Source organism: Limanda limanda, chromosome 21, assembly GCF_963576545.1.
Source record: "Limanda limanda chromosome 21, fLimLim1.1, whole genome shotgun sequence".
Taxonomy (NCBI): domain Eukaryota; kingdom Metazoa; phylum Chordata; class Actinopteri; order Pleuronectiformes; family Pleuronectidae; genus Limanda; species Limanda limanda.
This window is the reverse complement of record NC_083656.1, coordinates 3,734,702-3,761,304: the sequence shown is the minus strand read 5'-3', so window position 1 is coordinate 3,761,304 and position 26,603 is coordinate 3,734,702. Positions and strand designations below refer to the sequence as shown.

At 41.4% G+C, this 26,603-nt stretch overlaps 1 protein-coding gene across 1 annotated transcript; it reads left to right on the top strand.

The window, feature by feature from the left end:
- Positions 1-6,346: 6,346 nt before the first annotated feature.
- Positions 6,347-25,388, top strand: LOC133028172 (vesicle-fusing ATPase-like). The gene is made up of 23 exons (XM_061095366.1): positions 6,347-6,421; positions 11,222-11,229; positions 11,730-11,811; positions 12,576-12,606; positions 12,977-13,103; positions 13,461-13,557; positions 14,104-14,143; positions 15,185-15,351; positions 15,548-15,655; positions 15,761-15,836; positions 17,782-17,937; positions 18,956-19,155; positions 19,732-19,897; positions 20,047-20,121; positions 21,046-21,233; positions 21,760-21,855; positions 22,168-22,324; positions 22,425-22,558; positions 22,832-22,898; positions 23,003-23,082; positions 24,683-24,817; positions 25,033-25,146; positions 25,329-25,388. The coding sequence occupies exons 1-23, from the start codon at positions 6,347-6,349 to the stop codon at positions 25,386-25,388; spliced, it is 2,439 nt and encodes an 812-aa protein (XP_060951349.1).
- The last annotated feature ends 1,215 nt before the right edge of the window (positions 25,389-26,603 follow it).

Below are 26,603 nucleotides of genomic sequence, written 5' to 3'. Positions count from 1 at the left end.
AATACTCAAGCATATTATTATTTCAGATGTGAGCTTCCTCACAACTTCCTGATTACCCCCCAGTCACAGTTTGTTGTCTGCAGGCCACCAGACGAATGAACCTTAGCTTCCTGTCTGTCCGGCTTCAGACCCTCGTGCTCTCTGCTCTGTCAGCTCCTCCTGGAAACTTCAAATCAAGCACTTCATCCTCACACTGCAAACTGATACAGGCTCTGTCACCCAACACCAGGAGCCTTTTAAACATCCATTAAGTGAGAGTAAAGATGATGAGGTGATTCAAACACTGGAATTCACTGAATGAAATGTTTCCTGTGTGGTGACCGTTCACAGAGGAATTCAATGAGGAGAGACTTGGTTTTACTTTACAATATTTATTTTGTAAACACACAAGATATGAATGTTTACGGTCTGGGGCATTTAGACCCCTGTGAGATGTCAGGGTTAGAAGGGGGCGGAGCAGGACATCGAACAGGAACACCCCCCCGGGGTCTAGACACTGGTGGTGGTTCATCAGTCAAGCGATAGTTTTGGATGGCCCATGTCCGTGAGAATTGTCCTATTGGACTTCGCCAATTGTGACATCCTCTGCCCTTAACCCTCACAAGAGTAAGGAAAAACTACAAAACCTTCTTAAAGGAAAAATGTAGAAACCTCAGGAAGAGCCGCATGCGAGGGATCCCTCTTCCAGGACGGACAGAAGTGCAATGGATGCCACGAGTACTAGGTATATTGTCGGCAGGTTGTTGCCTTTTTAGTCCGCGATCAGCTCCCACCGTGATCGGGTGCCGCCGTAATCACGATCCGCTGACAGTCTTGGGATCCGTCATCAAGGTCCATGATCTCTGCCAGCATGATGTGAGATTAGGCATGTAGTCAGTTGAGGTCGATGAATATCCTACTGGGGACTGGAGGAGATTGGGGTGGAGGAGGGGTTATGCGCGTCACTGAAGGACGCCTGACTGCGGAAGAGAACAGAAGGGATTTTTAAAGTTTGCCAGGTGCTGAATGATTGGCTGAAAAGCCCGCGCCAGACTTGATTGGACATTTAGAAACGCCCACGATCAGCTGATCACTTTGCAGGTTAAGTCTTCCTCACTGAACTTGCGCTGAGCTTCATGAGAGAGGAAAGTGTTCCAGTCATTATCCCACTGATGAAATCGTACTGTTGCCAAGGCGACAAGGATACATGGTAACTTTAATTTATTTCTTTAATTGAACACATTTTTTTTTTTTTTTTACAAATATGTTTATTGAGCTTTTTATATATTGACATAACAACAATAAAACAACACTCAGTACAATATTGGAATATTGGTCTACACAGTCTATACATACTTACAACTCACATTCACCCAATCAGTGCAATGACAACAAGATAAAGATAAAGAGCCTAAGGCTAGCCGAGGACAACATTCAAGAGCACTGAAGCCACTGTAGAGCTGGAAAAGTGAAGATATGGAGTCCAAATGTTCATAAACTGTCCCTCTGAAGAGTGAAGCAGACAAGTCAGGTACTTAAGGGGAAAACATTCCATAATTATCTTGTGCCAGTTCGATTTAGTGGGGGGTTTGTCGCTTATCCAAGACAAAAAGATATTCTTCCTTGCTGCATATGTTAGGATATTATACAGTCTGGCAGCGTTGGTATCCACAATAGTATCCTGACTGGTGTAACCCAGGATTAAGGAAAGAGGTTCCATGTGCAACACCACACCAAATATTTTTTCCAAATCTTGCAAAACACCCATCCAATATGCTTGTATTTTAGGACATGACCAGATACAATGAGTATAGGTGCCCACTGAGATTTTACATTTTAAACATGCAGGTGAGAGTTGAGAGTTCATTTTATGTCTTTTGTTAGGAGAGATTTGTAAACGGTGCACAATCTTAAATTGCAGCAATCTGGCATGGTTACACACAGATATTTTCTTTGTTTGAGTCCATATCTTAGTTCAACTGCAGATGTAGTGGCATCAATATTAAGAGTAGTTCCCCTGTTTATGAAGTCCCGGATCTGCAGGTATTTGTAAAAGTCATGTCTGGGAAGATTATACTTTTCTTGAAGTTGTGCAAATGACAACATGGATGCACCCTGAAATAAATCACGCATCCTTTTTATCCCTCGAGATGTCCAAGTGCTATACCCACCATCCACCATGCCTGGTAAGAAGTTAGGATTGCCCTGAATTGGAACCAACGAAGATGTTAGACCAGACCTCCCTTCAAGCTTTTGTGTAATAAACCATGCTTTTAAAGTATTGCAGATTATAGGGTTGTTTTTACAATGGCTCCTGACTGACTTTAAGTCCTTGAAGGCCTAAAGGCCTAACAGGGGGCCTGAGGTCTGTGACTTTTATAAACTCAGCAGATCAGAGGTGGAGTCCTCCTTGACCTATTCTGCTATAAATCTCAAATGAGATGCCAGCTGATACCATCTGATGTTGGGAAGATCCAGACCACCCTTCGAAGTGGGAAGTTGTAGTTTAGCTACTTTTAGCCTGGGCTTTCTCTTGTTCCAAATGAAGTCACTCAGCCAGCCATTAAGCAGCTTCAGTAAATGAATACATTTTAAGCCTTCCCCTCTAGATATTTCTTTTTGCTCCACTTTCTATTTACGTCACACAAGAGTTCTGGAACGGAAATGACTCCCTTATTCTCTAGTTCTGTCTGAATTTTGAGATGTGTATGTATATATATTTATATGAAAAATTGTGCACGACTGATGGTGACTAATAATATATAGCCTCATGCAATACGCTCAAGCAAAATGAAAGATAAACTTGTGAGAGACGAGTGTGACGTGAAAAAAAAGTTGTGCCATGTGTTAGTTTCTCCAGGAGGGGGTGCAGTCTGACCACAGGAGTCTGACACTGTGAGGGAGTTAATTGTTCAGACTAAATGTAATTATCTATTTTAAATGTAAATGTACGGGCCCAGCATAATCTTCATCTTTTCATTTACAATTTGAGGACGTCTTGCTCGTCTAGTGAGAGCTGCACGTCTCAGTTAAAAGTCACAGAGACAGAAATGAATAAAAGGCCTCAGATGAGACTCAATAGAAGCAGCAGGAAACAGAAACATCCTGGATTGAGAAGAAATGAAAGTCGTAGCAGACATTAAATATTGTCTATTTATTTATACACTTTAGTCGTGTCTCCTTGTGACTGTGGTAACTTACAGCTTATTACTTAACATTAACATTGCAAGTGTTTGTTTGAATTAATTTGGTGATTTTCAGTGTAGGACGCCAAACCAAAGTCTTTGGGTTCTGGGGGGGGGGGTATGGTTGCTAAGATGAAACTTTAAGGAATTGACGGAAGGGCACCACCAGGAGTTGAGCCACGGGCGTGTGAAAGCAGTTTTGAAGGACGGGGAGCTACTCGTTAGCCAAACGAGGAACCACAAACACGCGCCCCTCGTCTCCGTGCTCCTGGACGGTAGAACACGTGGACAAGAGCACACACGTCCTCAGTCAATGTTCAGCAGTTTAACACAAACTGAACTGCAGTATGTCCTGTTTTATTTGATCATTCACAGGTCCACCTAACAGCGGCAAAACGGTGCTTTCCCTTCTTTTTCCCAATCTGTCCATCTGCTATTGCCTCAGGGATGACCAACAGGATTGATCAAATGGACAAGGCCTTTTTAAGACCAGGCCGATTTGAAGTACAAATAGAGATTGGTGAGAAAAGAACCACAATTTCAAGATGGCAGCACCCGTATCGAACAAGCTGCTGTTTTATTCAACCTGACAATGGCTAAGAAGCCCGAATTCTGTTTTAAGATGAAGATTATGTAACCCACATGGATACCAGACCCATATATATAATTTAGAGAGAGTTTAACGCGCCCCACCACAAGGTGGCGCGTTAGCCCTGCATCCATGGTCACGACCACACAGCGTGTCCTCTACCTGAGACTCACTCGAGACATTGACCGAGAGAGCTGCCCGTGCAGTGAGCTGACCAACCTGGGTATGAAAGTGATGTAAATCTCATAAATTAATGAATAATCCCCACATAGTATACTGATAAATCTCTTGTTTATTAGGAGAGAGCTTTGTGCGTTTGTACGAGAGAGAGAGAGAGCGGAGCTGCTTCAGCCGTGTAGGCCTAAGCCTCTGTTGGACTCCGGTAAGCTACATGCTAACGCTAGCTCGTTATTAGCTTGTTGATGTTAGCTCAGATGAACATGCTGCTTACTGAGATACTTTCATAAAACCAATCGGAGTTAAAGGAATGTTCCTAATGTTTAAACCCACCGTGGTACTATCTGTATCATTGTGATATGTGGGAAAATAGCTTCTAAAAGATCGTAGCTACCGCGCTAACGCTAGTCGCGAGTAGCATTGCTAAAGCTAGCTCAGATATACTATGGTGTTCAACATAGCTAATGGGTAGCTGGCTAAACTACCAGGCCACCACAATATTTAATGATAGAGACAGAGATGGACTATGATGTCAGGGTGTAATAATATCGATCTGATATAATTTACTGTGTACATAATGTGATTAATCCATGGAGGTCAGTGAATTGATACAGTTCATTTACAGTTAAAACGATAAATATCGCTTAAGACTATAAATACTGCTTAAAGAGATAAATAAGTGTATTTATGTTAAATATAAGTACATGATGAATGATTGTGTTAAAATATTTGTATTATATTAACGTTCCATATGGAATAGAAAATAGATCTGCTGAAGTACTGCTGAGTTGCAGCACCAGTTTGGTTTTTTTAAGAATAAAAAAAGAAAACATGTTAAATGTATATATCCGTCTTTTGTCATGAATCTTTTTGTTCTCACAAAAATATACTGTGAAAATCGGTAATATGTGATTAATCATGATTAATCCACAGAAACCTGTGATTAAAATTTGTAATCATTTCACAGCCATAGTAAAAACACATTTCACATTCTACTGCCAATTACATCTAAATAATCACATTTACATGCTCTGAGATGTTTTGTTATGATAAATCTGATATGGTTTCAGATAGAAAAAGTCAAGTTGACATCGGTGTCCGTAAAATTTGAAAGCAAGGCTCACTCATCACTTCACATCCACAACTTCCAAATCGGCTCAGCCAAACCAAGGTCTTTAGGTTCTGGGGGGAGTATGGTTGCAAAGCTGAAACTTAAAGGAATTGATGGAAGGGCACCACCAGGAGTTGAGCCACGGAAAGCATAGACAGATTGAAATTCATTGTAAACAGGAAAATAACCATGTGAGATAGATTTCCTTTTTCATTTCAGAAAATGTTCAAGTTAAGCTGCTGTGACATGTTATTACATAACTAATACCAGTATTGAACCAGTGGAAAAAAGTTTTCACGTTCAGTCCTGCTTCAGAACTGCTGGAGCTTTATGATGAGTAGAAACATTTGCTTCCCCGGTGCTCAGTGTCTCTCCCTTGATCGTCTGTCTCCAGGTATTAACCATGTGAAGGGGGGTCCTGCTGTACGGACCCCCAGGCTGCGGGAAAACGCTGATTGCCAGGGGGATTGGCTAGATGCTGAAGGCGCAGGAGCCCAAAACAGTCAGCGGCGCCGAGATTTTAAATAAGTACGTCGGGGAGTCTGAGGCCAACGTCAGGAAGCTGTTTGCAGACGCTGAGACGGAGCAGAAATGGGTGAAAACAAAGAACTTCACTGGTGCAGAACACCCATCAAATTAATATGAGAAGAATTCCCCTTTAACAAAGCAAGTACAGCAAATACACAAATGCCCAGAAGTTCAAAGTGGATCATAAAGTCGAAATCAGAAACTCCAGACTGTCTAAATAGAGAAGTTAGTGAAGTAAGAAGTTTGTGTTCACCAGGGTGCCAGGTTCCACAAACCCCAGTTGTGGTGTGTAAGTGAGTTTTTTGAGGATAACTTAAAATTACACATCTCTTCCTCTTCTCCAGGCATTTGGTCCCAGCCAGGAGAATTTAGAACGATACCTCGGGGTCGGAATAATCGAGTGGGGCGAACGGGTGTCGGTGGTGTTAAAGGAAGGGCAGCTACTTGTTACCCAAACGAGGACCTGCGTACAAACGCCCCTCTGAGGTGCTGAAGGAGATTGAGCGCAGAGCATTCATCTCCTGAAAACTCTCAAAAGAAACGGTGAAAAAGATGGGTGAGGCCCCCTCCCCGATTTCTTTGTATATCGGGCCATAACTTATTCATTTGTTTGTTTTGTTTCTCACGCAAAACTGAATCCATGATGGTGAACTGCTTAGTAATTACTGACAAAGATAATCACTGTTTTTACTGAACAAATGTATGAATGAATCGGCTTCTTTCAGGGCCGTCAGCTGCTAATCACTGGCAACACAAGCCGTCCTCAAGGAAATGAGGATGTTAAACGCTTTCACCACCACCGTCAACATTCCCAACATCTCCGGTGTGGAGCAGCTGGTGGAGGCTCTGGAGGTAACCAGACAAACTGTTCACGCACCAAAACAGAAGCAGGCGCAAAAAACACACCAAAAAAAGCACAGAATGCAACTTGGAACCATTGTTTTTAGCATGAAATTAAATCAAAAACACATTAGCTCAAAGTAACAAACTGGAAATAAAGTCAAAAACTGAGGTCTACTTCAGATCTTGTTAGGCATGTGAAAATCAATACATTTCTATCTGAGCTGTGAGGTCCTTCCACTACAGTGTTCAGAGCAGAAGTGAGTGAGGAGTGAGGGCTCCTCTATTTATAGGCTGCCTCTCACAGACTCCTCCCCCTTGTCTATTCCGCTGTGATCCTTTAATTCTATAACTGTGATTATAACTGTATTTATATATATTATTATTCATGACACCGTGTTTCTATGAATACATTATATTTTATTGGACTTAAGTGATATATTTATTTATATTCTTTTTAAAATAAAATTGTGACTTGTGACTTTAAACGGATTTCTGTGATTGTTTTAACTCACATATCAAATTACATGTTAATTAATTTGAGTTGTCTGCAATCATGTATTGTTTTTGTAATTGTCTTTATTTTTATAACTAAGCTGTGACTTGTGATTTTAAGCGAATTTCGTACAGATAAACTGTGATTGTTTTAACTTAAATATTAAATTACATATTATAGGTTTAGGCAAGGGTCCATAGTGGTTAGGGCAAGAGTCTAAGGTTAGGTTTAGGAAGAGAGAATGTGTGTTAGGTTTAGGCAATAATAGAGTAGGTTTAGGTTTAGGCTCGGGTAGAAAATGTTTAGGATTATGGCCCTAGTCCACGTCCAGGATTCTAAACCCACTGTACACTTTATGAATTGGGTCTCCTGGGTGCTGAATATTATCTTCATTCTAATTAAATGCCCCATGTTGTTTAGGAGTCATGAAATATTCACAAAATTGTTGAATTTATTTTAACATTCAGGCCAATTGGTTCTTTCGTGTTTAGGAGGAAGATCCATCTTCTCTCCATTTTCTTTCATTTTATATCGGTCCAACATGTTGACAGTCAACACAGTTAACATGGGTTTCTGTAAAATGTGAAAAGCAAGGCTAACTCATCACTTCACATTCAGAACTTCCAAATCGGCTCAGCCAAACCAAAGTCTTTGGGTTCTGGGGGGAGTATGGTTGCAAAGCTGAAAGTTAAAGGAATTGACGGAAAGGCACCGACAGGAGTTGAACCACGGAAAGGATTGACAGATTGAAATTCATTGTAAACAGGAAAACAACCATGTGTGATATAGATTTTCTTTTTCATTTCAGAAAATGTTCAAGTTAAGCTGCTGTGACATGTTATTACATAACTAATAGCAGTATTGAACCAGTGGAGAGTCTGAAATATATATTATTATTCATGATACCGTGTATCTATCAATACATTATATTTTATTGGACTTAAGTGATATATTTATTTATATTCTATTTAAAATAAAATTGTGACTTTAAACGGATTTCTGTGATTGTTCTAACTCACATATCAAATTACATGTTATTAATTTGAGTTGTGTACATTCATGTATTGTTTTTGTGATCCATCATGTTGTTTTTACTACTTCGTAACATCCACGAATTGTCTTTTTCTCAGTAGTCTGTGATTTGTGAGTTTCTTTCTTGTTCTTTTGAGTAAATCAATATATATATATGTGTGTATTTATTCTTTTTGATTAGTGTAATTTGGAGAATATGTTGTACAGAATATATAGACTTAGAATAACACTGTTGTTCTCAAGTTAGAAGGTTTAGGTTTAGGCAAGGGTCCATAGTGGTTAGGGTTAGGGCAAGAGTCTAAGGTTAGGTTTAGGAAGAGAGAGTGTGTGAGTTAGGTTAAGGCAATAATAGAGTAGGTTTAGGCTCGGGTAGAAAATGGTTAGGATTATGGCCCTAGTCTATGTCCAGGATTCTAAACCCACTGTACACTCTATGAATGGGTCTCCTGGGTGCTGAATATTATCTTCATTCTAATTAAATGCCCCATGTTGTTTAGGTTTAGGAATATTCACAAAATTGTTGAATTTATTTTAACATTCAGTCCAATTGGTTCTTCAATCTTCTCTCCATTTTCTTTCGTTCTATATCGGTCCAAGACAAATTGTATTGGAGGCCTGCTCCTCTAAGTGATTGTGGTCCATGTAATATAAAGTGTTTGACGAGAGGAGTATTTGTGTTTTTCTTGTGTCTCAATTTATACCTGTGTTGTACCATCCTTGTGGCTATGGAATTTTTTTGTTTCTCCTACATACTGCTTTCCACATTTTTCACAGAATATCATGTACACGCAATTGGACGTCTGTGGTGTGAAATGCTTTGAAATCAATAAATTGATCTTGGTGTGTGTGTGTCTCTAACGAATTTAAGTTTACAAAACACTTGTAATAACATATTGTTTTACTTGTGATGCAGTAGTGTGAGTGTTGCCTTAACTAGCAGGTCTTTTAAGTTTGTATTCCTCCTGTAAACCGAAATGACTTGGAATCTGTCCAGTAATCCTGGATCTTTAATCCTGGAACATCAAATTGTTCTTAAGTTCGTTGTTAATTACTCCACTCTTAGTAGAGAATGTTGTAATAAGAGGAATCATTTCTCTATTTGTGGTTTTTGTTCTTTATAGTTTTTTAAACACTGTCTTAAAAATGATCTTGAATATTTCGTAGAACACTAAACAGTATTTTGACTGCTGCTGTGAAATCTGAATTGCGTGTACATACATATTCTGCGTAAACTCACCAGCTGTGACTTTATAAGTCCCCTGTAGGTGTTTCTGGGATGAAAGTTTGTTTTAAAGAGCAGTGCATGTGTATCGGTGTCCTTAAAATAAACCTTGATGTCCAATTTATGTGATTGTGTGAATGTCGGTCCGTTTAATACTGTGGTGTCCAGAAAGTCCACAGACTGGTCACTTGAAGTGTACTTCAGAGTGATGGAAGCAACGTGTGTGTTCAATATATTAACAAATTCATCAAACTCCTCCTTAGAGTGGTGCCAAAACCCCCAAATGTCATCTAAATATCTAAAAGTGGCCTTTTGGGGCATTTTGCCAGGGCTTTCTCTTTCCAATCTGCCATGAAAATATTGGCACAGGCGGGTGCAAATATTTTGCCCATCGCCCTGATCCGGCCTTTTGATGTTAGGATATTTTTTCATTATGTTTTTCACAGCCAATAGTCCCGCTTTGGTATCAATATTGGTCTATAAGCTGTCTATATCCATGGTGAAGAATAATGAATTTGGAGGGATTTGTAGTTTTTTAACAATGTCTGTAAAGTGATATGTATCTTTAATATATGATGGGTGTTTTAGTGACAATGGATAGATAATAATCGATAACTTCTGCTGTTTGGTACGTTTTACTTCCACAGTCAGACACAATTGGCCTGCCTGGCGGCACTTCTAGTGGTACAGTCCATTTTTTCTGGATCCCAACCGAGGGCTAGGAGCATATAAAATATATAAAAACAAATAAAATCTCCTAGCCCTCGGTTGGCTCTCCCCTTTTAAATATTGTTTTTGTGTATTTATATATTTATTCTTGTGTATATTGTTGCGGGTGGAAATCAAAGGCAGGAGGCGTCGTTCTCAAGTTAAAATTAAGCAGGTTTATTCAGAGGTCACAGGTCAGGAAACTGCGGTGTCTAGCAAATGATCATGCATGGTCCACTGATCCTGTACAGGAAAAATGGCGCTTAGTCACAGTGCGCACAAAGCTTATATATTGATACTGGGCATGACAGGTTCTTCTTGGATTGGGATTGGTCGAGACTAGACGGTCCTGCCTTCCTGGCGTTGGGTCCTCCTCCTGGCGTTGCGTGATGACGACGTTGTACGTGCACACCATTGCTATAGTTACCAGAGGTCATAAGCATGTTGCCTGAGTGTGTGTGCTCAGTATATGTGTGAAGTGAAGTGAGGTCATAGTGTTCTGGCCTCAAAGCATTCTAAGACTGATAATTTCACAGGAGAGAGGACGTTTTAGAAATTAATATAATGAAGTGATTCATGGAAAACTGTGAGAAAGGCATGAAAACGTCTAGTCTAATCTGTCCGCTGTGTGTGTGTGAGGGAGGGAGGTCTGTTCGTTATCTGCCTCACCTCTCTCAGATGTTGGGCCTCTGCCTTGTGTGTGTGTGTGTGTGTAGTTAATACTCAAAGGACATGGTATGTGTATCTGACCACACGTTAAAGTGTGTGTATGTGTGTGAACAGTGGTGTATTATCAATAATATCATTTAAAATGCTGTGAAAGACAGGTATGGTTTTTAAATATCTGAGTTCGTTAAGCTTTTTGTAATATTGAATATTCTCTAATTGCCTATGAGCCTCCATAACATATTGATCCCTTCCTAATATAACAACAACACACCCTCTTGTCTTTCCCGTTTGGAGCTTTTTCAGTGCCTAGACATGCTCATATTCTCACCAAAGTTTGCAGGAAATTCAAAACCCTAAAAAATATTTGAAGTCTGGAGTAATTTGTCATTTTCAACAGCGACATCTAAGGAAAAGTCCCTCTGTTAGCTTTCACCGATCTTCACTAAAATCGGGACACATGTGTATCATGACCAGACGCACAAAAAAGTTCAGGTGCATTGTGAAAATCACAACAGGAAGCTTTTGGATTTAGTGGCCATTTTGGTCTAATTACACCTAATTTTTAAGCAAATAATAAAAAAATTATAATTAAAGCAAACTGACAAATAATTATTTTCTTTGAAGTGTTCTTTTATATAAAGGCTTTATATAAAAGAACACGTGTTAGATTCCTTTGATGTCTTAGATGCAAATGTGAGAGATTTATACGATCTGAAGAGAGAAAAGAGTGTTTTTGACCGGAACAGATCTGTTGTCTGTATATAGTGATAGGGATAGCTCCACCTACTGCCAAAAGGAGGTAAGCTTTGTATGCGTATTGCGTGATTAGTGGGCGTGGTCCTGCCTGTATTGCCTGTGTCTGAGATTTGATATTTATTATCGGCTCATTCAGTCAGGAATCTTCTGTTACATCACGTCTTTGTGTGATAGATCAGTGGCCATGTAACCCAATAGTCTGCCCATGAAAACATGTAAGAGTGAAAACATGTAAGAGTCAACAATGATCAGATTCCTCGCAACATCCATGATCGATCGATCAGACGGCTTGACCGATCCATATTAAATGGACAACATTAGTAGTTGCTAACTCTTGCTACGTGCATCACTCAAGGAAATGAGGTTCGGTTAAAAGGGAGTCGGGTGTTTTCTGCTTTACTCAGATTTTGTTCCTCTCCTTGTTGTTAATGTTTCAGGGACATTGACAAAGTGGACGACCTGATACAGGACAACACGGAGCAGCAGGAGCCTGCCAAGGAAACAAAGATGAGCGGCTGCGTGAGTGACTTTAAAATCAACATTCAGACACAAACACACAACAATAAGAAACTGCTGAACCTTAAACAAAACTGACCGGAGTCTGTTTTTAACGCGTGAAGTGACCCCGCGCAGGACCAGCCTGTGTGGCAGAACTACTTGTCATTCAAACTTGGTCCGTAGCCCGGAAGTAGAAACCTTATGACCGGTCCGGCTGCGGCTAACCGCTGGTTTCAGCTTTTTAGATGGTTTTATAAGCTGGGACTATTTGGTTCCTCATTTACACTTTACATTTCAAGTGATTATGTGAACAATGCGAGGAATGCAATTTACACAATCTCTGGTGCATAGGAAAGACTTTGGATTTCCTATGCTTTTACAACTCGGCTTTAATGTACTATTCATGGATCATAATATTATAATTTCTCTTCTAGTGGAGTTGGGTTTTTCACTTGAACAGAAATGTTCTCCTCAAACAAAACCAGATCGGTTGGGCTCTATTGGAAATCTTTGCAGATCTTTTTTTACATGACAATGGTTTATTTACATAACTTGATTCAAGCTAAGTACAATGTTGTGGACTAATCTTTGTGACAGTGCCAATAAAAGTTACTTAAAAATGCTAATCTTGGTTTACTCTGACCTACAGGTGTCATTTAGAGGGGACATATTATGCCCATTTTACCACAAGTTGATATGGTTCCTTGGCGCCCGGTGTAGGGCCGATACATCGGTGAACCGCTTCCTCAAGAGTGCTGATTCACACTAAGTGGCTTTCTCTGTAGATGCACAACTGTCTGGACGTCTTTTTGGATTGTAAACACTGTGAATAATTATCCATAACAGTCCAGAATAACAACCCTTGTAATATGCAGCTGTACATGATGTACATAAAAATAATCACTATACAGACACTAATAATAATAATTTTCAGTACACGGACCTACCTTGTTTTGTCATAAACTGTATTAAGCAATTGCATATAAAGTTTTTAGAAGATTTTTATTTGCCACTTTACTTAAATTTTAAGTAGAAGCTTTAAAATGTACATCATTCAAATTGAAGCTGCAGCGATCTGTTGATAGACTGAACAACTAGTTGAGAATTAACTGTATTAATCTGTAATTTAAGCCGTCATTATCTGCAGCTCTATTGTGGATACTGTCTCTAGACATTTCCTCCTCAGTGAAGTCAATGTTTGCATTATTTTCTTTGCTGTCTTTCCAGATTTTGCAAGCGGCTCGATGCCCGACAGACGAACTGTCATTGACCAACTGTGCCGTCATCAATGAGATGGAGCCACAGTTTGAACAGTGAGTGGGATTTCCTCCTGATGCATGTAACAGTTACCACGGTGATACCCCCGTGTTTTAACACATTCAATGATAGATAATGAAGGTGCATCTCAAAATCCTCGTCAGCAGAGGGCAGCATTGTTGTAATGGAACCTGAAGAGAGATGTGGTTCAAAGCTTCGTCCTAAACTGGGAAATTATTTGATCTAAGATCAAGAATTATCTTTGACAGAGATCTCAGACTAAGGACGTGATGAAGAAATATAAACTCATGATTGTTTCATGTTAACCTGCCCTAGATAGACAAGACAACCAGTAACAACTTGTTCTGTACTTCTTATTTCCTTTTGTCTCCCTCTTGTTCATCCCAACGCAGACACGTGGCCGTGCGCAATTTAAACCACAACTTTGTGTTCACCTTGAAGAAGCATCCGAGTGTCAACTCCGGGACCATCGCCTTCAGTCTGCCACAGGTTGGGTTCATCGTTTCACAGAAATATGTTGTCAGTGATTCGTCACCTGAAGGAAGCTGTGTGATGCTGTGCACAGACATTTAAACGAATAATATAAACTTTCCCTTATAACTTACATTTTTATTCAAGCAGTTATTGCTCTCCTCATGAACTGTTTATATAAATGTCGACATTGGGCCTGGAAACTGAAGCAAATGCAGAAGTGCCTGAAACCTGTATTCTCTTGAAATGACCAGCAGATGTCCACATATCCACAGTTTTTCTTTACAAAGCACCTGTCAATGTTCACATGGTGCTGAAGGCAGAAATGGACATGTAAACTACAGCTCTGAGTAATGTTATTCCAATATAGACAAATGTTGTGAAATAAGACCCAAACTGTAGAGGAATGTTGCACTGATGTCTCCCTGAGATGCGTAGTATGTTTATTTGTGCCTGTAGTTGTCCCTTGTCTGATATCTTTGCCTTATCGATGGCTGAATGGTAATAGAGTGTTTTTTCATTGCAATAATGTGTCGTAATCATGTGTTCTCTATTTCTTTACAGAGGAACTGGGCATGCCTATCGATTGGCCAAGAGGTTGAAGGTAAGGTTAATTTTTACAGTTCGAGATTTACTTGGAAAAGGTCCAGACCCAATTTTCATGTCTGGAAACAGATAAAAATAATAATTTATCTGACTGGGTGGTCACATAATCAGACACTCTTGAACGTGCAGATGTAAATCAACAGAATTTAAATGCACTCATATTTGATATCAGTATTTTAAAGACAAGCTCACACAGTTGTGTTACCAGTGGCCGTTATCAGCGCCTCACATTCAGGCTGCAAGGACGTCTGATTCTTTCAGCCATTTTGTGGTGACTGCCATTAATGTGTCATCTGTTGAGTAGCAGCCTGAGAGCCGTTCTGTCTTTTGATTTGAAGAAACCACAGTGGAAACATTAGAGCCTCTGACATCAACCCTCAGACCCTGAAGAGTTCATGGAACTTACATGTGACAGATTTTAAAGGCCGGAGTCTTTAACTCTTCCAGAAAAAACATCAGACTCTAATGGCAGCATCCTGCAGAATACTAATTATACGTGCTGTTCGGGGGGGTTTTGCTATTGTTCAGGTGTCAGAAGATGATTTGCTTGGCAGAGAGAGATGTTTCAACAATATGATTTGGAGGGTGTCTCTGCACATCTGTCACAGCTGGCCAGCATCCAGAGAAAAGCCTAGTGGCTCCCTCCGTCCACAGTGATAGGTTCTATTATAATACTGTCCACATATCAGGACTGAATAAAATATCATAGATGAATAATATGATAATGTCACGCCGTCAAGATCGAAGGCATGTGATGATCTCACTAGGTCCTTGCATGATGTCACCACTCTCAAAGCCCCCCATAGACCCTCTTTATAAAATCCAATAATTGCAGAAAAAGCTGAATATTCCTTAAAGTTGAAGGAGTTGTAAAATACAAGCAATCAGAGCAGGAATATCCAGAATATCAGGACCTGCAGCAAACATAGTGGGTCATGGTTAATGTGTGGAAGATGTCTTCAGAAATGATCTAGGTTATGATGTTGTTGTCTAAACTGTAAATTTCACTCCCTGTCTGTTTGGTTTCCTCCACATCCAGTAACAAACTACAAGTTTGACAAGTCCAAGCAGTGTATAAGCAGCATGACAGTGGAGATAGACTTCCTGCAGAAGAAGAACGTGGACAGCAACCCGTACGACTCCGACAAGATGGCCGGCGAATTCCTCCAGCACTTCAACAACCAGGCTTTCTGCGTTGGCCAGCAGGTGCTCAGGGCTTTAAGGGGTTAACATTGTGACAATGTCAAAGTTTAATTAAGTGGAATTAAAGACTTCAGATTGTGGAAGTGTCTTTTTTTAATAATAAATCCATCAGAGAAAATATTTGTTCACAGCAAAAGCACAAATGTTTTTAAATGTAAGTTTGTTAATCTCTTTCCTGTCCTCATCTTCTTTTTTCTAGCTGGGGTTCAGCTTCTGTGATAAGCTGTTTGGCTTAGTGATAAAAGACATTGAGGCCATGGACTCCAGCATCCTGAGTGGAGAACAAGCCTCTGGCAAGAAACCGAAGGTATCAGGGGAACACACACGTCCATTCTGTAGCATTACAGCTTTTTAATTTACACAATTTGTGTAAATCTTGACTCATCATCATCTTCTTTGTGTCTTTCCTCAGATTGAGATTGGTTTGTTGCTGGGAAACAGTCAGGTGATTTTTAAGAAGTCAGAAACCTCGTCCATGACTCTGATTGGTGAGTTCTGGAACCGAAATCACTCACTATTATTTTCTAGTACTGTCCAAATTTTGAGATGTGTATATATATTTATATGAAAATGTGTGCATGACTGATGGTGACTAACAATATATAGCATCATGCATTACGCTCAAGCTGAATGAAAGATAAACTTGTGAGAGACGAGTTTGACGTGAAAACAGAACTATCCATATGTTCATTTCTCCAGGAGGGGGTGCAGTCTGACCACAGGAGTCTGACACTGTGAGGGAGTTAATTGTTCACAGACTAAATGTAATTATGTATTTTAAATGTAAACGTAGGGGCCGAGCATCATCTTCATCTTTTAACTTACAATTTGAGGACGTCTTGCTCGTCTCAGTTAAAAGTCACAGAGACAGAAATGAATAAATCAATCAATCAATCAATCAAATTTTATTTCTATAGCCCATATTCACAAATCACAATTCGTCTCATAGGGATTTAACATGGTATGACATCCTCTGTCCTAAACCCTCAGCAAGAGTCAGGAAAAACTACAAAAAAATCCTGTTAACAGGGTAAAAATATGTAGAAACCTCAGAGAGACACATGTGAGGATCTGTCTCTCAGGACGGACAGAAGTGCAATTGGTGTCTATTGTAGGAAAACATCATAAATTAAAGTTTTTTAGCAGCATTGATAGGGTAAACATTTTGAAGGATAACTTCAATACGATATGTCAAGCAGTCCTGCTGCAATCATAGTCTATGGTCAGCAACCAGCAGGATCATGATCCACCATCCCGATCAGAGGCCACTTTAGTCCACAGTTATTGTCCACTGCCGCTTATTAGGATCCATCATGGGCTGCCGCCTCGGTCCTGGTCCACCGCCATCCGATGCCAATGCGACAAAGGATCCGTCATTCCCTCTACGATCAGCCTGCACGATATAGAATCCGCCATACTGGATCCAGCATTGCGACCTCTGATGCGCGATCCACAAATCGTAATCTATGGTGCAGCCACAGAGGCCCTGGATCTGCGGGAGATAAAGCAAAGGGATTCCGGGGAAGGGGGACAGGGATGGAGAAGAGGAAGGAGAAGCTGGAAAGAGAAGCTCCGTGTGTCATAAATTCCCTCTGCGTATTAGCGTCATCAGGGGTTTTTGCCTTGTAATCATACAATGATACAGGCCGAACTTGGGGGTACACTGAAGCTCAAGGTAAATCTGACTGGCTACTGGTTTGTATGGTAGTACGATGAAAACCATGTGGCCCACTCAGTAGACCAGACATCAATACCTCTATGCCTTTTTTTGAACTAAACGCTTCTTATTTTAGAAAATAGAACAAGTTCTGCCGCACTAATTAGCTCTAACTATACGCTTTATCAAAAAGAAAGGTTTTCAGTCTACTCTTCCACGAACAGATGGTGTCCGACTCCCGAACTGAAAGTGAGAGATTATTCCACAGGAGTGGGGCTTGATGGCTGAAAGCTCTGGCTCCTACTCTACTTTTAGAGACTTTAGGGACGACAAGTAAACCTGAATTCTGGGATCGGAGTGCTCTAGCTGGTTGATAAGGTACTAACAGCTCTTTAAGGTAAAAAGGCATCATATCATTAAGGGCCTTGAAGGTGAGGAGGAGAATTTTAAATTCTATTCTAGATTTAACTGGAAGCTAGTGTAGCGACGCTAATAAAGGCTCTCCAATAAAGGCCTCAGATGAGACTCAATAGAAGCAGCAGGAAACAGAAACATCCTGGATTGAGAAGAAATGAAAGTTGTAGCAGACACGAAATATTGTATATTCATTTATACACTTTAGTCGTGTCTCCTTGTGACTGTGGTAACTTACAGATTATTGCTTATTATTAACCTACAAATGTTTGAAAAGTGGTGATTTTCAGTGTAGTTAAGAAGGACGTCCTCTTTAGTTTCAAACTTTTATTCACTTAATGTTTTTTGTGTCCTCCCTCCAGGGAAAGCCAAGACCCGAGAGTCTCCCCAGTCTATCATCAGCCCGGACTGGAATTTTGAGAAGATGGGCATTGGCGGCCTTGACAAGGAGTTCTCTGACATCTTCCGCAGAGCCTTCGCCTCCCGAGTCTTCCCAACAGACTTGGTCGAACAGATGGGTGAGGCCCCTCCCTTTCTTTCTGTCTATCTCACCATAACTTATTCATTTGTTTATGTCCCGTTCTTGTTAAACAAAACAAGTTTTAAACAAAATCTACTGCAAAAAGTCCCTTTATTATTAAGTGGAATTCAATAAGTCATTTAACATTATTTAGTGTTTAAAGAGGAAATAAGCAGGCCTTTTTGTTTCTCACTCAGAACTGAATCCATGATGGTGAACTGATGCCAAAGATAATCACTGTTTTTACTTATATTTCAGCTTGTGTTTAATCTGTAAATCAACATAATGGCAAACAAAACTTTTATTAATTCTTTTGAGAAATGTATCAGCAAACCTGAGAATCAGTAATGAGCAGGCAAGGCAGCGTTCCTCTGTGCCGCCATGACCGTGACTCAAAACTCTGGCATCCCCCTGACAGTGATCCCTGCACACACTCATTAATAGATCTTTGACAGCTGTCAGATTGTGATGATTCACTCTTCAAAGAGCTGCAGTTAATTTCTAATGAAAGCCATCAGGTAAAGCTGTAATTGGCAGGCGTGGGGAGTGCAGGTGCTGACAGAGCGGCCGTGTGCCTGTGTGTGTTGGACCAAAAGTTTGAAAGTTTCACCTTGTCTCCCCTTTGCTCCCGGAGAGGTGAAGCAGACAGACAGAAGCTTCAGTGCTTTCGCTCCAAAACGCTGCTTTTCCTTCAGCGGGCCCAAATGGCAGCTCAGATGGTTATCAGGGGCCTCTCATTTAGTCTGGGCTAAATGTCATCAGGCAGGTGCAAAGGCCACTAAAAGAGCCGCACTGTGAACGTGGTGGAGCGGAGAGCTCACCGTCTCCACAAGCATGTTTTTATTATGACGTCGTACTTTATTAGAACATGTTATTACATAACTAATACCAGTATTGAACCAGTGGAAAAAAGTTCTCACGTTCAGTCCTGCTTCAGAACTGCTGGAGCTTTATGATGAGTAGAAACATTTGCTTCCCCGGTGCTTAGTGTCTCTCCCTTGATCGTCTGTCTCCAGGCTGTAAGCATGTGAAGGGGATCCTGCTGTACGGACCCCCAGGCTGCGGTAAAACCCTGATGGCACGACAGATTGGCAAGATGCTCAAGGCCCGGGAGCCGAAGATAGTCAACGGCCCCGAGATCCTCAACAAGTACGTCGGGGAGTCTGAGGCCAACGTCAGGAAGCTGTTTGCAGACGCTGAGGAAGAACAGAAGAGGGTGAGGACACTTTACAGTTTACAGTCACATGCAAATGAGTTTTTATCCAGGTTTCTATTGCAATCAATCTTTTATTATTAGACAAATTATGTTGACAAACGTGTAATCACAGCTTCCATATATGTAACCTGTGTTTCTACAACTTGGCTGAACTTATTATCTACATGTGTTCTGCAATTATCCCCCTGGAATACAGAGAAGCATCTCATCAATCAAAACAAGAAGAAAAGTAATTTCTCCAGGAGTGGAGAGATCTGTCCTTTAGGTTGACCTCCTATTAGACCTCCCTCTAAAACACACACACACACACACACACACACACACACACACACACACACACACACACACTCCATCCAGTGTGTAATAAGGACAGCTCCACACCTGCTTTAAATGCTACGTCTGAGACTGACAGGACTGCAGATGGAGAGATAACCCCCCACCCTGCAGCGCTCTTAGATTTTCCATCTATCGACGGATACTTCTGGCGCCATGTATCTCACTGCTGCTGTAAACACATGTTATCATGTTGCATATATTCAGTATTATCTTTATCGTCCTCGTCTCTCTGCTGAGCAGCTCGGGTCCAACAGCGGCCTCCACATCATCATCCTCGATGAGATCGATGCCATCTGTAAGCAGCGTGGCAGCATGGCCGGCAGCACCGGCGTCCACGACACTGTGGTCAACCAGCTGCTGTCCAAGATCGACGGAGTAGAGCAGCTCAACAACATCCTGGTCATAGGTGCGCAACACACACACACACACACAGTACACACACAAACTCCCAGACTCTCTGATATTCTCTGAACATCTGCACTTATCTCCTCTGTCTCATTCTTCCCTCTGCTTTCCCTTCTTTTTCCCCGATATGTCCATCTGCTCCTGCCTCAGGGATGACCAACAGGCCGGACCTGATAGACGACGCCTTATTGAGGCCAGGAAGACTGGAGGTCAAGATGGAGATTGGTGAGAAAAGAACCACAATTGCAAGATGGCAGCACCTGTTATTGTTTCTAGGGCTGGGCAACGATTAAAAGTTTTAATCGCGATTAATCGCATGATTTCCCTGATTAATCGCGATTAATCGCATTTGTATACGCAAAATCCAATAATGAATTAAAAAGTAGTGTATAGCGCAATTTTATTTTCAATGTTCTGCCATATGAACGAAAGTGCCATAACATTTGTTGTGCAAACACTTTTAACATCAGCATTTAATACAGTAGCAGTTAAATAAAATATTGTAAATCTCAACTTAACAATGTTATCAAAGCAAATACAAAGTTAAAGCTCAATGCCACTGCCAGGGCATTAATGTTATCCTCTTCGTTATGAAAAATGTATACTCCTCCCTGCGTCTAACGTAGTCTGCCGAAACCTCGCTCCGCTCGCTGTTTCATTGAGTGATTTGCTGATATCAACTGTGTGTTTTGCATTTAGGTGATATTTTAGACTGGAAGTACTCCAGTGATAAGATAATTCACCTTGGAAGTGGCTACAAATTACTTTGGTTCTGTCGACTCCGCCGTCTGGAAGAACTTTAAAATGAAAATGGCCATGTAAAAGCTCCGTACCCTTATCCATGGTTGTTTATCCGCCAATTATTTTCTTTTTTCCGGTTCCGCAGCAGTCAGCAACAGACTTTCACAAAATAAGAGCCTGACTTTCACAATAAAACAATAAATAATCAAACCTGAGTTAATGCGAGATAAAATAATTGTCTGAGTTAAATAAGTGATGAGTTAACTCGATTAAAACGAGTTAACTTGCCCAGCCCTAATTGTTTCATGTTTGAACAACAGGAGGATTCGTCATCCATCTGTATTTACAGTATGATCTAGACAGGCAACATAAATGTAACATTAAACTAACATTATCTTCTTCTGTCAGGGTTACCGGATGAAAAGGGCCGAAGTCAGATCCTTCACATCCACACAGCGAAGATGCGTCAGTATGAGCTGCTGGCCAACGACGTGGATGTTAAGGAACTGGCCGTGGAGACCAAGAACTTCAGCGGTGCCGAACTGGAGGGTCTGGTCAGGGCTGCACAGTCCACCGCCATGAACAGACATATAAGGGTCAGAATCCTCAAGAGACATTTCCTGTATCATTCATGACTCACATTTATACTTAATGTTAAATTTATGTATATGTTCACTTTGTGTGAGTGGGAATTCTAAGTGTTTTTTAAAAAAAAAGGTGTAGTGTTTTATCAGGTGCATAGTTTGGACAGCACACACAGATAAGGTGCTCTCACACACACACACACACACACACACACACACACACACACACACACACACACACACACACACACACACACACAAAAAGCTGCAGATATTATAGGGTGATGATGAATAACAGACAAGGGGCCTTACACATGTCTGGTGACGTTTTACTTCACTCGTCTCAGCACTGATTCTTCCCGGCCTCCTTCTCTCTGTTTGACCTTTCTGCTCCGAGGGAGCACGTTGTCTCCTGACACACAATCGTCTACACACAGTGCAATCTCAACATGCAACACTTCATGTAATGGATTTCACTAGTGGGGGCACAGAGTTTATCCAGTGATGATGGAACCCATTATTTGCTTCATGTGTTTAGGCCAGTACCACTGTGGAGGTGAACATCGAGACGGCGGAGAAGCTGCAGATCAGCCGGCTGGACTTCATCACGTCGCTGAATAATGACATCAAACCTGTAAGTTTCTCTACAGGTTTTGTGAAAAAATATATTGTAATATAAAAACCCATCTTTCATAATATGAAAATAATGCCCCTTAGTTAAGCAAGTACAGCAAATACACAAATGTTCATCGCTATTTACCTACAAATGCCCAGAAGTTCAACTTGGATCATAAAGTCGAATCAGAAACTCCAGACTGCCTAAATAGAGAAGTTAGTGAAGTTAGAAGTTTGTGTTCACCAGGGTGTCAGGTTCCACAAACCCCAGTTAGTGTGTGTTCGTGAGTTTTTTGAGGAAAACTTAAATTAATGTGTTCCTCTCCTCCAGGCGTTCGGTACCAACCAGGAGGATTTTGCCAGATTCATAATGAATGGTATCATCCGGTGGGGCGACCCGGTGTCGGCGGTGTTGGAGGACGGGCAGCTGCTGGTGAAGCAAACGAAAAACAGTGACCGCACGCCCCTCGTCTCCGTGCTCCTGGAAGGTAGAACACATGGACATGAGCACACACGTCCTCAGTCAATGTTCAGCAGTTTAACGCAAACTGATTTGCAGTATGTCCTGGTTTATTTGATTGTTCACAGGTCCACCGAACAGCGGCAAAACGGCGCTGGCAGCTAAGATTGCGCAAGACTCCCAGTTCCCTTTTATCAAGATTTGCTCCCCCGACGACATGATCGGATACTCAGAGATTGCAAAATGCCAGGCCATCAAAGAGGTAACACTCGACACCTGTATATTTTTAATTTGTTGTCCTGAAAGTCCTGAAGCAAATGTCTAGAAAAGTTCAGGGGTTATTTTAAATATGGGAGTCGTGAAAAGGCCACAAAGACAAATATTTTACGTACGTTTTTTCATAGAAACAGCTTTGAAATCAGACCTAACAAATCTTTACTAAAACCATTTCATTTAGTGCGTCCTGATGATACATAATTCCAGTTGTGTGTTGGTTTGATTTAGACCTGATTGAACTTTTATTCTTTTATGATAGATATTTGAAAATGCCTACAAATCCCAGCTGAGCTGTGTGGTCGTGGACAACATCGAACGCTTGTTCGGTAAGTGTAAAAACACATTTCATATTCTGCTGCCAATTACATCTACAGTATTTTTATCTTGTCCAGGTGGAAGATAATGATTTATTGTTAATCTGTGTCATCAGACTATGTCCCAATCGGTCCTCGTTTCTCGAACCTTGTGCTTCAAGCTCTGCTGGTGTTGGTCAAGAAAACTCCTCCTAAGGTAATAGACTCTTGTTTTCTAGCCTCTGTGGCGTTGCCAGTCCTCAGGTGGCAGAAAGAGGGCAGCAGATCATGTGGATGCCAATGCAAAGTCCTGTGAGGAATTGTTGGAGGTCTCTGGCTGCGACTGGCATGTGTGAGCGACTGTGTGTGAGTGTACGGTTATTAGCCAGTGTTTTGGTCCAGGCCTGTTGTGCTCCGAGTGAATGGTGGTGGTGGAGACCCATTTCTCATAGTCTCTTTGGTTGTAGCTTGTGTGTGTCTGTTGTTGATGGGTTTGTGAATGAGAGTATAGCTCACTATATGGCTGCATGTGCATGAGAAGTGGCGCAGGGCCTGGTGTTGAATGCCTGGCTGCAGTGCTCCTCTGGGGTTGTAAAGCGCTGGGCCCAGCGGGGTGCCTGGGGCCAGGGGAGGCCAGGGGGACACGGAGGAGAATGGGCTCTGTGAGAGAGCCAGGACCTGGCAGCACCACCGCCTGTGTGGCACCTCATCTGCATGCAGCATCACAACCCCCCACGCCATGGGGGGGCAGCCAGCAGCCATAATCCCCCTGTCTTCTCGCCACTCCTCTGCCTCTCCTCCGTCGTCGTCTTCTCCTGGTCCAGCTCATCGGCTTAGTGGAGCCAGGGTTCTTTTGCCTCTCCTCTTTCTTCTCTGCTCCTATTTGTCTTCTCTTCTGTTGTTTCCTGATTCCGTCTCTTTCCTCTCTCTGTCTCTTCCCTTCTTTTCTGGTTCACTTTGGCTGAGATAAATACAGAGAATCATATTCTATCATAATGCACACTCACCTTTGCAATAGCTGTGTGATGTGTCGTGGCAATTTCCACAATCCCACTACCAACGAAGAAACGAGTCTCAAAAACTCTTACAGTATTGTCACCTTTAATGCTCGAGCATGGTGCATACCACAGGGTTCAGTTTGTAATATGCACCCAGATAGAATACAGTTCAGTTCTTTATACATACAGGCTAAACCCTCCCACTCTGGAGGGGGCTGTTAAACAGGAAGGTTGAGATCCTTTGATCACACGAATACAACAATGTCTAGTCGAGGGCAATCAAGGCAATATGCATTTAGTGGCTACAGGAAACACATGATCAAAGAGACATTGTCTAGAGGAAATTAGGTTACAGGAAGAGCAGCAGTTGAAAGAGAACAGTCAGACGAATATCCATTCAGTTACTACAGGAAGAGCAGCAGGATCAAAGAGAACAATCAAACAAATAAATATTCAGTTTCTACAGGAAAAGCAGGATCTAAGAAAACAATCAAACGAATAAACATTCAGTTTCTACAGGAAAAGCAGGATCTAAGAAAACAATCAAACGAATAAACATTCAGTTTCTACAGGAAAAGCCCTATCTAAGAAAACAATCAAACTAATGGATTCAAACATGATCAATCAAAGGGGAAATAAACATTTTATTATGGTCAATTGTTATATTTCCTTTACAGATGGCAACACTTCCACTTTCCAGCTCAAGACTAAACATTTAGACAAGGTTGTGGGTAGCATTTACATTGACCCTTGAGGAAAGAACAGCTGAAGAGAATGAATGAATGAATAAATGTATGAATGAATCTGCTTCTCTTTCAGGGCCATAAGCTGCTGATCATTGGCACCACCAGTCGAAAAGACGTCCTCCAGGAAATGAGGATGTTAAACACGTTCAGCACCACCATCCACATTCCCAACATCTCCAGTGGGGAGCAGCTGGTGGAGGCTCTGGAGGTAACGAGACAAACTGTGCACACACCAAAACAGAAGCAGGCGCAAAACACACACCGACACGTGCCCACGCTGAACACTTGCTGATGCTGTTCAGACCGGGCATCAGCTCTATAGTTTTAATCCTTTTAAATGTGCAATTTCTGAAAGCATTTCCCAATTGAATTAATGAATTCACAGGTTTAAGTGCCCCCTCTCTCTTTGCCCCCTCCCCACAGCTGCTGGGCAGTTTCCAGGAGAAGGAGCGGAACATTATAGCTGAAGCTGTGAAGGACCACACTCTGTGGATTGGCATCAAAAAGCTGCTCATGCTGATTGAAATTGCCGTGCAGGTGAGAAAAGAGCATCTCTTTGCACTGCTTGGTTTTAGCCGTGTTTCCTGAACCTGCTGCAGTGATGGCAGTCGTTGTTCTGCTGGTTTGGGGCAAATGTTCTGAAGGAAAACAAGAGCTGTTGGGAAATGTGAGGATATTTTCCCGTGTTCGTACTGAGACGTAATGTTTCTGCCTTTCAGATGGATCCCGACCACAGAGTGAGCAAGTTCCTCAGCCTGTTGACGGATGAAGGAGCGTAAGTATCTTCATGTTTCTCTCATTTTCTATCGTTACTTCAACAGTGATAAATAACGAAGCCCATTTCAGCCACTGTGATGAAGAAAATAAAAATCCTCTATCTCATAATTACGAGTTAGTTTCTCATAATTAATAACTTGTGATCAGTGCTGGAGTTTATTGTTAAAGTGTAAAGTGAGCGCAGGTCAGAGGGAAGTGAGGCGGAAACAGACACCGACACACACACAGGACGACCGGACCTTTACTGAGCGTCTGTTCTGATCCTGGAGCAGCGCTGGTTAAAATTATGCAGCGGCAGCACGCTAAGACAATGAACGTAGCAGAAAACATGTATCGATTATGTTATGTCTCTGTATCGATGCCAGCCAAACCCACCACCATCCTTCTGCCCCTCCCCGACCCCCAAACAGACACTTCTTTATTGAAATTCTTTGGTGTTCTATTCCTCAGCTTCCACCAGGGGCAATAATGGGGCCATCATCCGAGCCCGGCTGGGTCACAAGTCCACCTCTGCCATTGGAGAAAATCTGCCCCAGCACCGTCCAGCTCATGCACAGGCCGAACCAGTGCCATTGAGCTGAGGAACATTACAGGCCACTCGTGTTTTTATATTCTCAAGTAACTAAACTAAATAAACTAAACGTAGTAGATGTGTTAAACGGTGGTTCTGTGTGTGTTTCTTCAGTGGTAACAGGGTTTATAAGTGGTGACAAGTAGAAACACACATTTTTATATCATTTATCGCGACTGCACCTCTGTGCTGGTGTTAAAATAAACTTAACAGTGTGTGGATGCTGACACCTGCTGGTGAAACACAATCACACGCTCCTGATTTGTCATTCATGAAACTCTGAGCCCAGTATGGATGATGTCATGAGCCTGTGTTGTGATGACTGCAGCTGCAGCCAGTGATTGATTCTGATACTTTGGAGGGTTTATCAGTAAAACTTTAATTATTGTGATAAATGCACAACAGTCTTTTTGTGACCAGCGATATGGAAAAGTAAAGATTTTCTCTTTAAAATTATACAAAAGGACAATAGCAGGACAATCTTTGTATTTAAATCCTTGTACTGTTCTGCTATAAGGAGCAGAATGTGGATCTTCTACTCTTATACAATGAATTTTCACTTTAGAATTATATAAAACAGGAGAAAGCAAATTAATCTTTATGAAATGTGGAGCTGCTCATGTTCAATGAAGTGAAGTTTGTATAT